Consider the following 14776-nt stretch of genomic DNA (forward strand, 5'->3'; position numbering starts at 1 on the left):
TTGCTTTTCTTTTTTTATTAATTTATTTTCGAGTTAAATAACATACAGTGTAGTCTTGGCTTCAGGAGTAGAGCCCAGTGATTCATCTCTTACATATGACACCCAGTGCTGATCCCAACAAGTGTCCTCCTTAATGTCCGTCACCATTTACCCCACCCCCTCCAGCAACCCTCAGCTTGTTCTCTGTATTTAAGAGTGTCTTATAGTTTGTCTCCCTCTCTGTTTTCATCTTATTTTTCCTTTCCTTCCCCTGTGTTCATCTGTTGAGTTTCTCAAATTCCACTTAGGAGTGAAATCATATGATCTCTTTTTCTAACTGACTTATTTCGCTTAGCATAATACCTTCCAGAATCCCATACAGACATTAGCCTGGACACCGAGGTAAAGAATTCTCTGGAAGGGATCCAGAAGCTTCTAGAAGGAAGGGCCCTTCAGGCTTAGTTAACTTTCGCCAGATATCTATTTCATTTTAACATTTATCTAATGCTTACTTTTGAATACTCCTGACATTTTTCTATTTATCTGTTAACATTTTCTTCTTCTGCTCAACCAGAAGTTCATACCCGAAGTCAAGTCACTGACCCTTTTTTAGAATCTGATGAAACCAGTGGACCCTTATCTCCTCAGAGAGCTTTTGCACACAGTTTCAGGTGACTTACAGACACCTTCTGAAACCCATGCAGACCCCTCTCCAGGCCCAGGGCCTCAAGAGCCCCTGCACACGGTTCTGTGTCTCCTTCACAGGAAGAGACCCCTACATGTCTTTCTCACACAGTTCCCGGCCTGAACCTGGTCAGGGATTTTAGGCTGAGTGAATAAATAGGATATGAGGTTGGATCCCTTGTGTCTCATCTCTGAGAGTGGCTGGCCAACCTCAGCTTGGATACCGGCCCTACCAGGAAGCTCACTGCCTTCAGAGGCTCTCCGTTCAGCTGTGACAGGAGCTTTAATAGATCCTTGGACCCTGGTTAGCCATTGATAACCCATTCTCAGAAATGTGTTTTGCATCATTTCCTAGTTCCTGACAGTGTAGACTCTTACCTTCTCTGGGGGAACCTGACCTTGTCCACTCTTGGGTTGGGGTCAGCAGCGTGACTAGGGTAACCTAAAATAGAACACTTTCTTGACCTCAAAAAAAGTCGGTGAGAGGTCTGCTCAGAAAGCCAGGTGTGTCTACATCCGCTGTTTCAAAGAGTGATAGTTCAGTAGAACCAGGAAGGTGTCCATTGCTCTGTCTAGAAGCCGATGTTGCCGGGCAATAATAGGGAACAGTGTGATGATGAGAAAAAGGACCCCTGTTAAGATGCCACATTTCACATGGGCTCCACTCTCACCACTGAACTGGACACTTTCAGTGGGTGAGTCTGTATCTCAGTAAAGCTATTACCAAAGAAAGAACATGACTCATTGTAAAATCGCTCAGAACAGCATATTACAGAGAATTCTTCACCCTTCCTAGGAAGGAACTGAGATAAAAGTTAAAATTAAAAAAAAAAAAAAACTCCTGCTTTCTTAAAGAAAGAGCCCCTACTACTTTTAGAGTAATGATAACACGTGAAATTCAAACAGTATTGTCCTCAAAAATGGTAGTCCCTCCCCATGGGGAGAGGAGTTGTTTTTCTCATGGACACAGTAGCAAATTCTTCTTCTTAGACAAGATAACTACATTTCTAGGTGGGGTCACTATGCCAGCTTGGGGCATTTATCTCTACAGTCATGACCTTAAGTCCGTGCTTATCACACTGTTCCTGGACCTGCAGCATAAGCATCATCTGGGAATGGGAGAAATTCAGATTTGTGGGCCCCGCCCAGCCCTGCTGAATCAGAAACTCTGGGCGTGGGGCCCGGCTAGTTGTGTTGAACAAGCCCCCCCAGCTGACTCTGGTGCCGCTCCAGTTTAAGCACTGCGCTTAAAATAAACCCAGTTCCCTGATGAGTCAGGATCAGGATTTTTTATTAGGATTATTCTGCTCAGGTAACATTATCGATTCAGAAACAGTGTTTTCCCTGGCCAGATTTCCTTCAGGGTCACAGTTGATCATTTTGTCACAGAAATGTTTTTGATCAGCTAGAGAACAAGAGCAAAGCTCTGTACCTGCCGGAACAGAGGAGACAGAGTATCACCGCTGCAGAGAGAGGCAGAGTTAACACAGGGGTGTCGGCTCATCTGTGGGGATGGGAAAGTATGGGCAGTACAGAGCCCGGGCCTCGCCCTGCAGACCCAGGGCAGTGCTCACTGTGATCCCGGGCAAGTCACCTAACCTCTCTCTATGCCTTAGTTTCCCCATCTGTAAAATGGATAGACTTACACTATCCATCTTGTGTTGAAGAACATCATAAATGATACCCAGGAGGGGCAAGAATGTACTTTATTTCGCTGGATCTTATCCACCAGTGGTCCCCTTGCCTTTTGAGGTTGCTGATGAGCCAAAGGGGATTACAGTACAACAAAATACCCAAAAAAGGTATCGTTTTCACCCTGAAAGATCTCCAAATATCAAAAGGATAGTTACTGGCAGCATAAAGATTTAGAGAAAGGGTTGTAAAAATGCTACTAAGAACACATGAGCTCCGTGTCAACCTTTACAGGCACACAGACCAGGATATTCCAAAGACTTTGAACTTGAGAGTTTTCCCCTATGTTATTAATCCTTCAGGCTCTTCTTCCATTGCTTTCCTTCAAACCAGACCTTTGACCATCCAAGTTATGGGGGAGCCCCGGCCCTGCCTGACCTCTGAACCCGGCAAAGGCTCGCTTTCCTGGGTAGGTCAGTCAGTTCACTGCAATTGTGGGATCATTTGGAAAACCAGGAAAACCTCCACACCCCTTCTGTGTAAATTTCTGAGCCTGCCTCCCAACTTAACCCCCTCCTCTCTTCCTGTCATGGAACTCCTGCCATGGAGCTTCTTCCCAATCACTATTCCAGAGTCTTCCAAATCCTGCCCAGACTCCCACTCGGGAGAAATATTCTCCTGCTCTTCACCTTCTATTCAGTCTCACCAGGCTGTACAGGCACCCATGCCCCTAAGCCCCTTCTTCCTCACCTTCCTTCCTGAAAGGCCGCACAGCATGAGGTCCGGCCATTTTATAGTAACGTGATGCTTCACTCAGTCAGTCACCTAACCTTCCACCCTCCAGGCCACTTTGCTCTTTCATTTAGCCATTTGGACACTAATGCATTAATTGATTCCACAATATTTATGGAGCACAGGCAGTATTCCATCCTGGCTTTGTAACAAAACACACACGTCTGCATTAGGCAGTCTCCTTCTAGCAGAAGGAGACAGACAATAACCAGTAAACATAATGGGTAAACATACCTGTGTTGGAAGGTAATACGTGTTCTGGACAAAAGCAAAAGGAGATCAGAAAGGTGGGACTGAAGGGGTAGGGTTGCAATTTAAAATGGAGTAGCCCAGAGGGGCCTCACTTGAGGAGGTGACACTTTAGTCCAGACTTGAAGGAGGTGAGGGAGTAGGCCACGCAAACATCTGGAGGAAGAAGGAGCTGTCTGGGCAAAAGCCAATGGGTGGGGGTGCTTGTGCCCAGCACATTCAGGGAACAACCAGCAGGCCAGCATGGCTGGAGCTGAGTGAGTCTGAGGGAGAGGAAGAAAGATGGGGCCAGCAAGGAAGGCAGGGGGATCCCAGCTCACGTGGACCTGGTGGGCTCATGCACAGGCTCTGAGTTTTCTGTATCATTATGCTCTCCCTTGCTTCTCTAAGTCTCCACTTACCATCGCAAGACTCAGGACTCTTACGCTGAATGAAATCCGTATAGTCCGTGTACATCTCACAGACATCCGTGGAATTAACTGTTCTCTCTGAAATACTCAAAAATAACTGTGATTACGCTAATCACCTGTGTTTTGACACCGCTGTTAGCCTCATGAAACGCTTCCACGGCACTTCTTACTCATGGCAGTGCAGTGGCAGTCTGTAAAGCGCTTTCTGCCCACCCCCGGGTGCACCTCTGGCTACCCGGCTGGAGAGCAGCGAGGCCCAGGTCTTACCACGCTACCAAAGAAACGTCAGGTTCCAAGGGGCGCCTGGGTGGCACAGTCGGTTAAGCGTCCGACTTCAGCCAGGTCACGATCTCACGGTCCGTGAGTTCGAGCCCCGCGTCAGGCTCTGGGCTGATGGCTCGGAGCCTGGAGCCTGTTTCCGATTCTGTGTCTCCCTCTCTCTCTCTGCCCCTCCCCCGTTCATGCTCTGTCTCTCTCTGTCCCAAAAATAAATAAACGTTGAAAAAAAAAAATTTAAAAAAAAAAAAAAAAAAAAAAGAAACATCAGGTTCCAAGAGGATTGATCAATCCCACTGCTGCCACTTAAAAATCATCCACAAGGGGGGCGCCTGGGTGGCACAGTTGGTTAAGCGTCCGACTTCAGCCAGGTCACGATCTCGCGGTCCGTGAGTTCGAGCCCCGCGTCAGGCTCTGGGCTGATGGCTCAGAGCCTGGAGCCTGTTTCTGATTCTGTGTCTCCCTGTCTCTCTGCCCCTCCCTCGTTCATGCTCTGTCTCTCTCTGTCCCAAAAATAAATAAAAACGTTAAAAAAAAAAATTAAAAAAAAAAAAAACCATCCACAAGGAATGCAAAAGAAATAGGAGACACAGACCTTTGGTCTGTGATCGATAAAACATTGAGGGACTAGAACAGGCCTGTCAGGGTGTGACTTGAGGCTGCAGCAGGCTGAACACCTCCCGCTTTGTGCAGACTTTGGGTGACCCACCTGGACTCTGTGCTGTATGGTGCTGGCCCTGTTTTCTCACTGAGGCCTTTCTAAGTAAACTCTCCCTAGCCACTTACTAAACAGCAATGATCCAAGCGTAACACTCCCGTCTTACTTTTGCTTGTTAAAAAATAAAATTAGCTTTTAAGCATTTATATTCATGTCTATTCATAAATATATATTAAATAAAGATATTAAAGATATTTATATGCCATGTAAAGCAAAAAGGTAGAAATTTAAAACAGACCCAAATTAGAACTGGCTGTTTTTCTATTCATTTTGTTGATACGTTCAGGCATCTTATTATGATAAGTGAAAACAAAACTAGCACTATTGGTTGGTTTTTTTGTAGGGGAGAAAAAAGTATAAGAAAACGTAAATATTCTTATTTCTGTTTTTTATTCACTTCTGTTTCAAAATATCTTTATGATTAGTGTGACTTCAACAGCCTGAATTTCTGGTTTATAAAATACTTGGAAATATGTTCTCACTTGTTATTTTTCACTGATTTCTCTGATTTGTGCAAATTCAAGCATGTAATTCAAAATTCTCTAGAGAAGTGAATTTTCTCAAGGATATGTTTATGGAACTATTTTCTGGACTTAAAATCTGGTCTGTTGATATCTCAAAACTCTGTACCGTTCTTAATGTTTTCAAAGCCCTCTTACACCTACTAGTCTTTCAGATCTCACAAATTCCAAGGAAGGTAAGGCATTTATGGTTAAGAAAACTGAGCAGGAAATGATAGTAATTTCTTCAAACATACACAAAAAGACCCAACTCTCTTGACTTTGCACCATACAACCTGTCATTAAACATGCACAGTGATAAAAGAAGACAGTGCTGTGGTTCCATGAAACCCTGGCATGTGACTTTAGCAAGATTTGGGTTCCTTATCTATAAAATGGGAATAATAAGTACTTCTACCTCAATAGTAGTAAAGACGATACAAGCTGCAGCATCATTTCTGGGACTCGTTCCTCCACAGCAATACACTGCTTCCCTTATGTGAAGAAGCGGATCCCCGTCATGTACCAGCACCACACCGACCTGAACCCCATCGAAGTAGCCATTGACGAGATGAGTAAGAAGGTGGCCGAGCTCCGGCAGCTGTGTTCCTCAGCCGAAGTAGACATGATCAAGCTGCAGCTCAAACTCCAGGGCAGCGTGAGCGTTCAGGTGAGCCCAGCGCTGTCAAAGCAAACCACAGGGCAACAGACGCAGGGGCTCATTTGGACCTTGGTAAATTTCAAGCCTAGCAAGGTCTAGTGTAGATCCCTACTTGACCTGGTCATCCCAGTTACCTTCCAGTATCTGTGCAGTGTCTCCTGATACCAGAAGGGGGCGGTAGACTTGGGGGCCCCATCCAACCCCACCTGGAGGAGTGTCTTTTTAGTACTTTGGGGAATTCTAGGTGCCTAACTGGAAACATCAACACTCTTCTAAATATAAAGAAGTGTGAATACCTGTAGGGTTCCTTACAAAACTGTTGTTTTCTGGTTTCTATGAAAATTGTATCTGAACAAGTACCTTAAGTTTCACTCTCTTAATGGTATGTTTTGATTAACAGAAATTTATTCATTTTATGGTAAATTAATTAATTTTTCCTTAATTAGTAACATTTTTGCGCCCTCTTTATTTATTTATTTTTATAATTCATGTTTTTAAATTTTTTTTAATGTTTTTATTTATTTTTGAGACAGAGAGAGACAGAGCATGAACAGGGGAAGGGCAGAGAGAGAGGGAGACACAGAATCTGAAGCAGGGTCCAGGCTCTGAGCTGTCAGCACAGAGCCCGACACAGGGCTCGAACTCACAAACTGTGAGATCATGACCTGAGCCCAAGTCGGACGCTCAACCTACTGAGCCACCCAGGCGCCCCTTTTGCGCCCTCTTTAAGAACTTCGTTCTTAAATCTGTTTCAAAAATGTTCTCCTATGTTTTCTTCCTTTGTTTAGTATTCCTGTATAGATCTGCAATCCAGCTGGAATCTATTGTATGTGGTAACAGATAAGGGTCAAGATACATTTTTTTCCATATAGTTATCCAAGCAATGTGCACCATTTAGTGAAAAGATAATTTTTTATCTACTGATTATATATGTATGTTCAGTTGTGAAAATTCAATAAGGTATGACCTCACGGTATATGTACCTTTTTGTTTGTATATTATACTTCAAAATAGTTGGTTTTTAAAAGGTATCTTACATGATTTCCAAGGAAATTGGCAAATCACCTCCTTCCAGTGATTTGTATGCTTCTTGCTTTAGTGATTTTTTAAGTATATATAGATAATTCTAGCACATGTTTTACACACACACATACACACACATCCTTATATCCAATTCCTTTCTTCAAAGAAGGTTACATTTGGGGCACCTGGGTAGCTCAATTGGTTAAGCGTCCAACTTCGGCTCAGGTCATGATCTCATGGTTCGTGAGTTCAAGCCCCACATCAGGCTCTCTGCTAACAGCTCAGAGCCTGGAGCCTGCTTCAGATTCTGTGTCTCCCTCTCTGTGCCTCCCCCACTTATGTTCTATCTCATAAATGTCTTACATTTATGAAAGTTGCATGTAGATGTAATATGTAAGTTTTAAGGTTTTTTTTTCGTTTATTTTCTGGAATCAGTTCTTGTTACCTTTCTAATCAAATGCACACTGGATGGTTGCCTAACATTTTCTAAATGTCATTCACCACAAAAGGGCTTGTAGATGTTTCAACCTCTTCCCTCATGACCTGAAAGACTTATGTACCAAAATAAGTTATCAAGTGAATATGATAAATATTCTAGCAACATGAGCAATTACATAATGGGTCCAGAGGCCACACTTTTCTGCAACTATAAAAACAAAACCACTCATTAACATAGCCTGGGAACATCCAGCCTCTATCAGAACACCAGTGGAGAGGTATGGGCGCCAGTAAAGGGTGGGGCTGGACAGGTTGAGCTTTCTAAAGGGCATAATGTGCCCTTCCATTTGACAGCGACCTTAGAGATTTATAAATACCCAATCATCTTTAAGAAGCAAAGATCATTATTCCATGATGATGAGTTTCTTTTTAAAGTTTATTTCTTTATTTTGAGAGAGACAGACACAACGTGAGCAGGGGAGGGGTAGAGAGAGAGGGAGAGAGAGAATCCTAAGCAGGCTCTTGAGCCAATGTGGGGCTCTAACTCACCAACCATGAGATCGTGACCTGAGCTGAAACCAAGACTCAGACGCTTAAATGACTGAGCCAACCAGGTGACCCTGAGGAGATTTTTTTTTTTTATACGTTGTGTGCCCACCAAGGTAACAGTGAAGTTGCAGCTATAGGAAATTAACTTTACCATTTTATTTAGGTATTTCTGTAATTCTTATACCAAGAACCTCACTGGGGTTGCTCTTGTATAGGACAGAGCCATCATGGTGGCTATATGACTCTGTACTCCAAGATCTGGTTATGTTAGTCCTTATGAAATCATATCAGCTTTCCTGTTTGCATATCCTTAAAATTGAGTATATTGTGTCATTTTAGGTAATTGGTCATTTGGGTCATGTCCAGATCATTAGCATAGTTCCCCATGCAACACCAGTATGATGATACCTGCAGTCATCACAGGTTAACTAGTTGTTCCTGACTTGGAGGCCCATCTCCCACCACTGTGGCCCTCTGTCTCCCCACCTCTGGTATGAATTCCCACACCTCAGCTCTCCTGCCATTACTGCACAGGTCATGCCTACCGTGGGTCAGAACCACAGCCCAGCTCTTCACCAACAGTGACAGACCCTCCCTACTTACTTACCTTCCAAGCCCGCCAGACCTCCCAGGGAAAATGATGTGATAATCACATGTCAAATTCTTTCTCACGCCATCTCAGATGCCTAGGACTTTCTCTTTCCCACCCAGTGTATCTGACCTTCTTTCTCTCCACATTCCCATGTATCCTGACTGTCCAACTTCAAGGAACTCTTCTTGGCTAATCAAGAGATGCAGGGTTCTGGTTCACTCATCCTGTTGCTAAATGCCCCTAATCTTTGGCATTCCAGCACACCTCAGCTGGTTACTTCATTTGAAGATAGCAAATCGATTTGTCCATGGCTGTCTACACAGTTCAAAGAGGTGAACAGTTTTTAAAAAATTGGCCAATATACTGTATTCTTTAGTTTTTCACTGAACTCACACATGGAGCTTCTGTCAGTGTAGAGTAGCACAGATACCAATTGGAAGACTTGGGCTCTGACCTCAGGTGTTTTGCTTATTGGCTGTTCAACCTTGAACAAGTCCTTCAGTTTTCCAGACTCTGCTTCCTCCTTCGTAAAATGAGCCATCATCTCAAACACCCTGATGATGTCTGAGGTGATAAAATCAAATGACATATAATAATATAAGCTTTGTTCATGGTTTCCTCTTTCAGGTTGTCAGTTCCTGGAGGGCAGGAGTCATGACTAGCTTGAACAGCGTTGTTAGCACATGCCAACTGAAACCAAATCAATGAGAATGGTCATTTTTATAATAACATACTTTAAAATCTTTGTTCTTGATCTAGGTCAACGCAGGTCCACTAGCATATGCCCGAGCTTTCCTAGATGACACAAACACAAAAAGATACCCTGACAACAAAGTGAAGTTGCTTAAAGAAGTTTTCAGGTAAAGTACACTGGAAATGTCTCTTTCTCTTCAAGTAGCCATCATATCTGTGCTCATTCAAGAAAGAGGTGCTACCAGTTGGACTCTCTCTTTGTCCTCAACATGCCTTTATTTCCCTCTCTCTTACCATTTCAGGCAATTTGTGGAAGCTTGCGGTCAAGCCTTAGCGGTAAATGAGCGGCTGATCAAAGAGGACCAGCTAGAGTACCAGGAAGAAATGAAGGCCAACTACAGGGAGATGGCGAAAGAGCTTTCTGAGATCATGCACGAGCAGGTAAGTGCCACGCTCGGTTCTTGTCATTTTTAGCAAGCACGTGCTAGTTGGGTTCTCACATGCGCCCTGGGATGGCCTAAACCTTCTGATGTCCTTCCAGAATTTTGGTATCTGAAGAGTAATGTAGCATGCTACACGCTGCTGCCCTCTGAGCGCAGGTTACCTGGGGAAGGGCTAAGAGCTAGCCCACCTGTTAACACCTAACACAACCAGAGGAGAGCAGCACCCACCTCCTTTTTGTCACTCTTAGAGGTGGTTGTGGTTCGAAGCTCTGTCCCTCCCCACCCTAATCTAGCTCAAAGCAAAACAAAACTCGCATAAAAAAGAAATACCTAGCTTGTTCCTAGAAATCTTTTTATTCACCCAATCCTTTGAAAGACCAAGACTTGCCAGCCTAGTTTAAAGAATTTTCTGTTAACATTAAATGTCTTTCGCCACTTAAAAGAACAGGGTTGTTCAGTTTGTGACTGTTCACAACTGACTTGGGTCCCCTAATGGATTCTTCATGGTGGCTTCTCTAGTCCTTGTTATTTTGGGCATCTTTCCTGGTTACATGGCTACTATCACCTTCCTGTATGAGCTCCTTTCAGTAGGATCATGTATGTGGGCTCAGTAGTCAGAGGGGCAGCTAGCCAGCCAACTAAGTGCATGTCAAAGAGCAGCTTCCAGAGTATTGATTTTGTAGGGGTCCATTCTCCATCGGCCACAGTAACTTCTTCCAAATCACAGTGCCATTCTTCACAAGTAACATGAGTACTTCCATTGCACATAAATCCTTTTCCAGTTTCCTACACGATTATCGTTCAGTCTCTCAAATGAAAGCCAGAACCACTTATATCAGTTAACATATCATGTGACGATCCAGTTAGGAAATTTCTTTTGCAGGAAACTAACTGAAATGTCTGATCTTTAACTTGCTTGCTTTTTTTTCCTCCTCTTCCATGCTAACACATTCAGATGGGATGGTAATGTCATTTTTTAATTTTATTTTTCTGAACCTCGATAAACTGCTTCACGTAAAGTTATGACTGAGTTTGAATAACTGCAGACATTGGCATAAAGTGTGTGCAGAGGGAGGCACCCTCTTCCGGGCATGTAGAAAAGTAGAAAAAAATTGAACTGATGAAAGAAATACATGTGTGAATGATAAAGCAGAAAAGGGATGGTCTCATGAAAATAAGTTTTTGGAGAAAGCCCAAGGTCTTTTCCATGGAGCTTACAGATTGCTGTGTAACAGAGAGTTTGATCAGTGAGTGTCAGCATTTGGCACTAGAAGAGAAGAAAGTAGGAAAACAATGTGGACTGATAATGTTAGAATAAGCTCCCATATCATATGGACATTTCTCGCAGTGCCGTGCTCTAAACTGCACCTTGAACTTTCCATTATCTCAACAACTGTGAAGATTAAACTCTTTTGAATCCTTAAGCAAAAAGGGTTGTGACCTGGAGTAGACTTGCTTTTGGTTTTCCCAGGGGAGCCTCTGACTGTGTATGTTCCTCTCAATTTCCACCTGGCAGTAGGTCAAGTCTCGCCCCTAGAATTCTCCCCCGCGTTACCGAGTGTGAAGAGAGACCTGTTCAGGGTCATAGGGGCAGCTGCTGTCTCTTTCCCAGGATGGAAATCTGTAAGACCCTGAGAGAAGGAGCCAGTGGAAAAACAGAGATGCTCAGGACTCATTTTAAAAGACTTTTCCAAGCGACAGGGCTAGATCGTGTCCCTGGCAAGTACGTGTAAGATAGACTTCACCACCTTATAATCTGGTGAGTCTAGAAGAGAAGGCTCCATTCAGTACTTTATAAAGGAAACAAAACCCATTGTACTTGACTTTCCCTTAAAATCCTGATCTGAAAAAGGCCATTTTCTAGATGAGCTGACACAATCCCTCTGCAAACCGCCAAAGCCGAGCTCTCTGAGCATACCATCATTCAGAGTAACAGTGACCATTGGATGATAAATTGTGTTACGTGAAACACGCCATTTTGAGAAATGTCTTTAGGGGCATTACACTTCAGTAATGTTGTGTTTCTGTGCCTCAAGATTTGCCCGCTGGAGGAGAAGACGAGCGTTTTACCGAATTCCCTTCACATCTTCAATGCCATCAGCGGGACTCCAACAAGCACCCTGGTTCACGGAATGACCAGCTCGTCCTCAGTTGTGTGATTTTGCCTCACGGACCGTATGTGGGGCTTTGTCATTTGCAAACTCAGGATGATTTCCAAAGTTAATCACTGGGCTCGTGCAAGACACAGGGAGGACCGAGCACAAGAAGAAGTGAAGGGGAATGGGAGAGAAAGGAACTCAAGAACGGTGTTATTTCATAGCCGATTTTCTAGAAGAGTCATAAGAGGGTACACATATTTTTTTAAATCTTGCTGGCAATATTCGAACTTTTCATTATGTCTTAACGGGGGTGTGTGGCGAACTCTCTTAAGCTGGAGTGAGATTTTATTCTTCCTTACAGAGTAGTATTAAAATAAATGGCCTAGAGAAAACACGTGTTCTGGAATGTACAGAGCAGGGACAGTAGCACTGAAATGGAGGCTGGAGTAACGTTTGCCTCTAGGCTAAGCTGGAAAACCTTGAAAATATTTTTTTTTTTCCTGTGGCACATTCAGGTTGAATACAAGAACTATTTTTGTGACTAGTTTTTGATGACCTAAGGGAACTGATCATTGTAACTTTTGTACCAGTGAGCCAGAAGGTTGAGTGCTTTTATACTCATATACTTGCATCTAAAAAATAGGAAAGCTTAAGAAACTATGTGAGCTTAAAACTAGTCAAGCAGTTTAGAACCAAAGGCCTCTATTAATAAACAAAACTATGCTAAAAAATTTAAAAGTAGTACAGTATATTGTAATGTACATATGAGTTTGTTAATACAGTCTCCACACTCTGTACATACATGGATTACATTTCTACATTTTTTAATACTCCTCACATCCGCTTCTGCATTAAGTTTCGTTGTGACAAATTGGTGCCGTTCTTAGTATATGCAATACACTTGACTTTACTGTTTTATCCTTGTACATAAAAAAAGTGCAATATGGAGGTGTATACAGTCTTTGCTCTGTTAGGTTTATAAACTTTTAAAAAATCTCATCCTTTTGCCAAAGTGGTGGAGTATGTAATTGGTAAACCATAAATCCTGTGGTGAATCGTGGTGTGATTTAAAGCTTTCACCATGTTATATTTTCTTTTGAGACATTAATTTAGTAATTTTATATTTGGGAAAATAAAGGTTTTTAATTTTATTTAACTAGAATCTCTGCCCTGCTGTAAGTAAACATTCTGTACCACATCTGTATTAAAAATAACATTGCTGATTTTCTGGTAGTGAATATTGGGTATTTATTATTATTAGCCATTCCCAAGAGGGCCAGGATATTGGAATACTTGGGGGTGAACTAACATGGTATATGAAATTTGCTTTAAAAGTTGAGGAAAGGAAAGGGGCTGGGTGGAGGAGACAAGACTGACAAACGTTGGCAGTTGTTGAAGCTGAGGTTGGGTACATGGGGAATCGTGGTACCATTTTGTCTGCCCCCGCGTATGTCTCCGTGGTACAGATTTCAGGAGGCAGGTCTAGACCTCAGATCCGCCAGTTGCCTTGGATAAATGCGCTGCTGCACCGTGGCCTGGCTCTGAATTCTACTAGCTGTTGCCAAGCCTGCACAGACACCTGTGCCCTCTGGCTTTTCCTCTTCGGCTCTGTCGAGAGTTCCATCTTCATCAGTTTCCTTGCTTGCTTTTGAGATGACTACTCGGAGACAAGCTGGTCACTGAGCCAGCCGTGCGCTGGCAGCCATGTGTGCACACGCCCTGCAATCTGTGTCATCCCAAAGAAAGCCAAGTCAAGTGACAGCTCTGATTGCAGGTGCCGGTCCTGCCTCTGATATGCCCGGTGGCCGGCAGGTGAGTTCATTGTCACCCAGCCCCGTGTAGTCACAGCGATGAAAGGAAGAGGAGTCTTTCCCCAAGAAGTAAAATGGCTGCTTTTCCTACTTGAAGGCTTTTAAAAGGCTGTTTTTCACATAACCAGTTGAGGAAAGAAAATGTGATGTACATCTTGAACACCCAGACACCAAGGATCTTTTGGCGTCTTTGAAACATTCTCAGTCAGTGGTAAGTCCGTATTTTATAGGTGGAGACAAGGTCATGAAGAAGAGACGGTGAAGCATGATGGCAATTCACCAGAGTCGACAGCCCATCCATTAGCGGATCCGGATTTAGAGCTAAACACAATTCTCCATGAAGGTTTGCCCTGAGTCTCTGACCTCCCTGGCGCAGTGTAATAAACCTTGACTCCAACATCAGCAGGAATGGATATAGCAGTATGTCTCCTTTGTCACTGAGCTGGATTTCCTGGTCATAAATGCCTTATTTAGAAACCATAAAACTCAAGTCACCGTGTAGTAAGATAAATATAAGTCTGGAAAGTGCTAACTTGCTATCTCTTCCTTAGACTTGGAGAGTAATTTGTACAGATGCCATGTCAGATATGATTCAGCTTGGAAGGTGACCAACCCTCATTTATTACAGCAGTGGAGAAAGGAGCCATCTCCTTGTTGAAGACATCTACTGTTGACCCCGTGACAGAGTACATCCGTACCAATTAAAAATATCATTTAGTTTACATATAAAATTCTCATTTTGGTATAAAGTCACACAATAAAGTAGCAGTGTATTTTATTTAACATTAAAAAAATTTTATTGCTATTTTTAAGTAATTTGTTTATGTTTCCCATACATCTTTCCCTTTTTTATTGAGGTAAGAGAAACATATAAAATTTATCATTTTAACAATTTCTTTGTTTTAATTTTTTCATTTAAAATGTTTAGTTTTTGAGAGAGACAGAATGTGAGTGGGGGAGGGAGGGAGAGAGGGAGACACAGAATCCGAAGAAGATTCCAGGCTCTGAGCTGTCAGCACAGAGCCCAATGCGGGACTCGCACTCACGAGCAGTGAGATCATGACCTGACCCCAAGTCGGATGCTTACCCAACTAAACCCCCCAGGCATCCCCCATTTTAACTATTTTCAAGTGTACAATTCAGTGGCATTAAGTCGAATGTTGTGCAATCACCACCACCATCCATCCTCAGAACTTCTTCATCATCCCAAACAGAAACTCTATACCT

General features: G+C 43.0%; 1 protein-coding gene across 21 annotated transcripts in view; it reads left to right on the top strand.

Annotated features, from left to right (window-relative positions):
* DOCK9 (dedicator of cytokinesis 9) overlaps positions 1-12964 on the top strand; it is a 291472-nt gene extending 278508 nt beyond the window's left edge. For all 21 annotated transcript variants that reach the window (XM_086708890.1, XM_086708961.1, XM_086708930.1 and 18 more), the window contains 4 exons: positions 5720-5910; positions 9263-9363; positions 9499-9637; positions 11676-12964. In XM_086708890.1, the coding sequence (XP_086565016.1) occupies positions 5720-5910; positions 9263-9363; positions 9499-9637; positions 11676-11798 (554 nt within the window). In that variant the 3' untranslated portion in view covers positions 11799-12964. The remainder of the gene's footprint in view (positions 1-5719; positions 5911-9262; positions 9364-9498; positions 9638-11675) is intronic.
* The last annotated feature ends 1812 nt before the right edge of the window (positions 12965-14776 follow it).

The sequence above is a fragment of the Puma concolor genome, chromosome A1 (genome assembly GCF_028749965.1).
Source record: "Puma concolor isolate L17-30 chromosome A1, mPumCon1.1.hap2, whole genome shotgun sequence".
Lineage (NCBI taxonomy): Eukaryota > Metazoa > Chordata > Mammalia > Carnivora > Felidae > Puma > Puma concolor.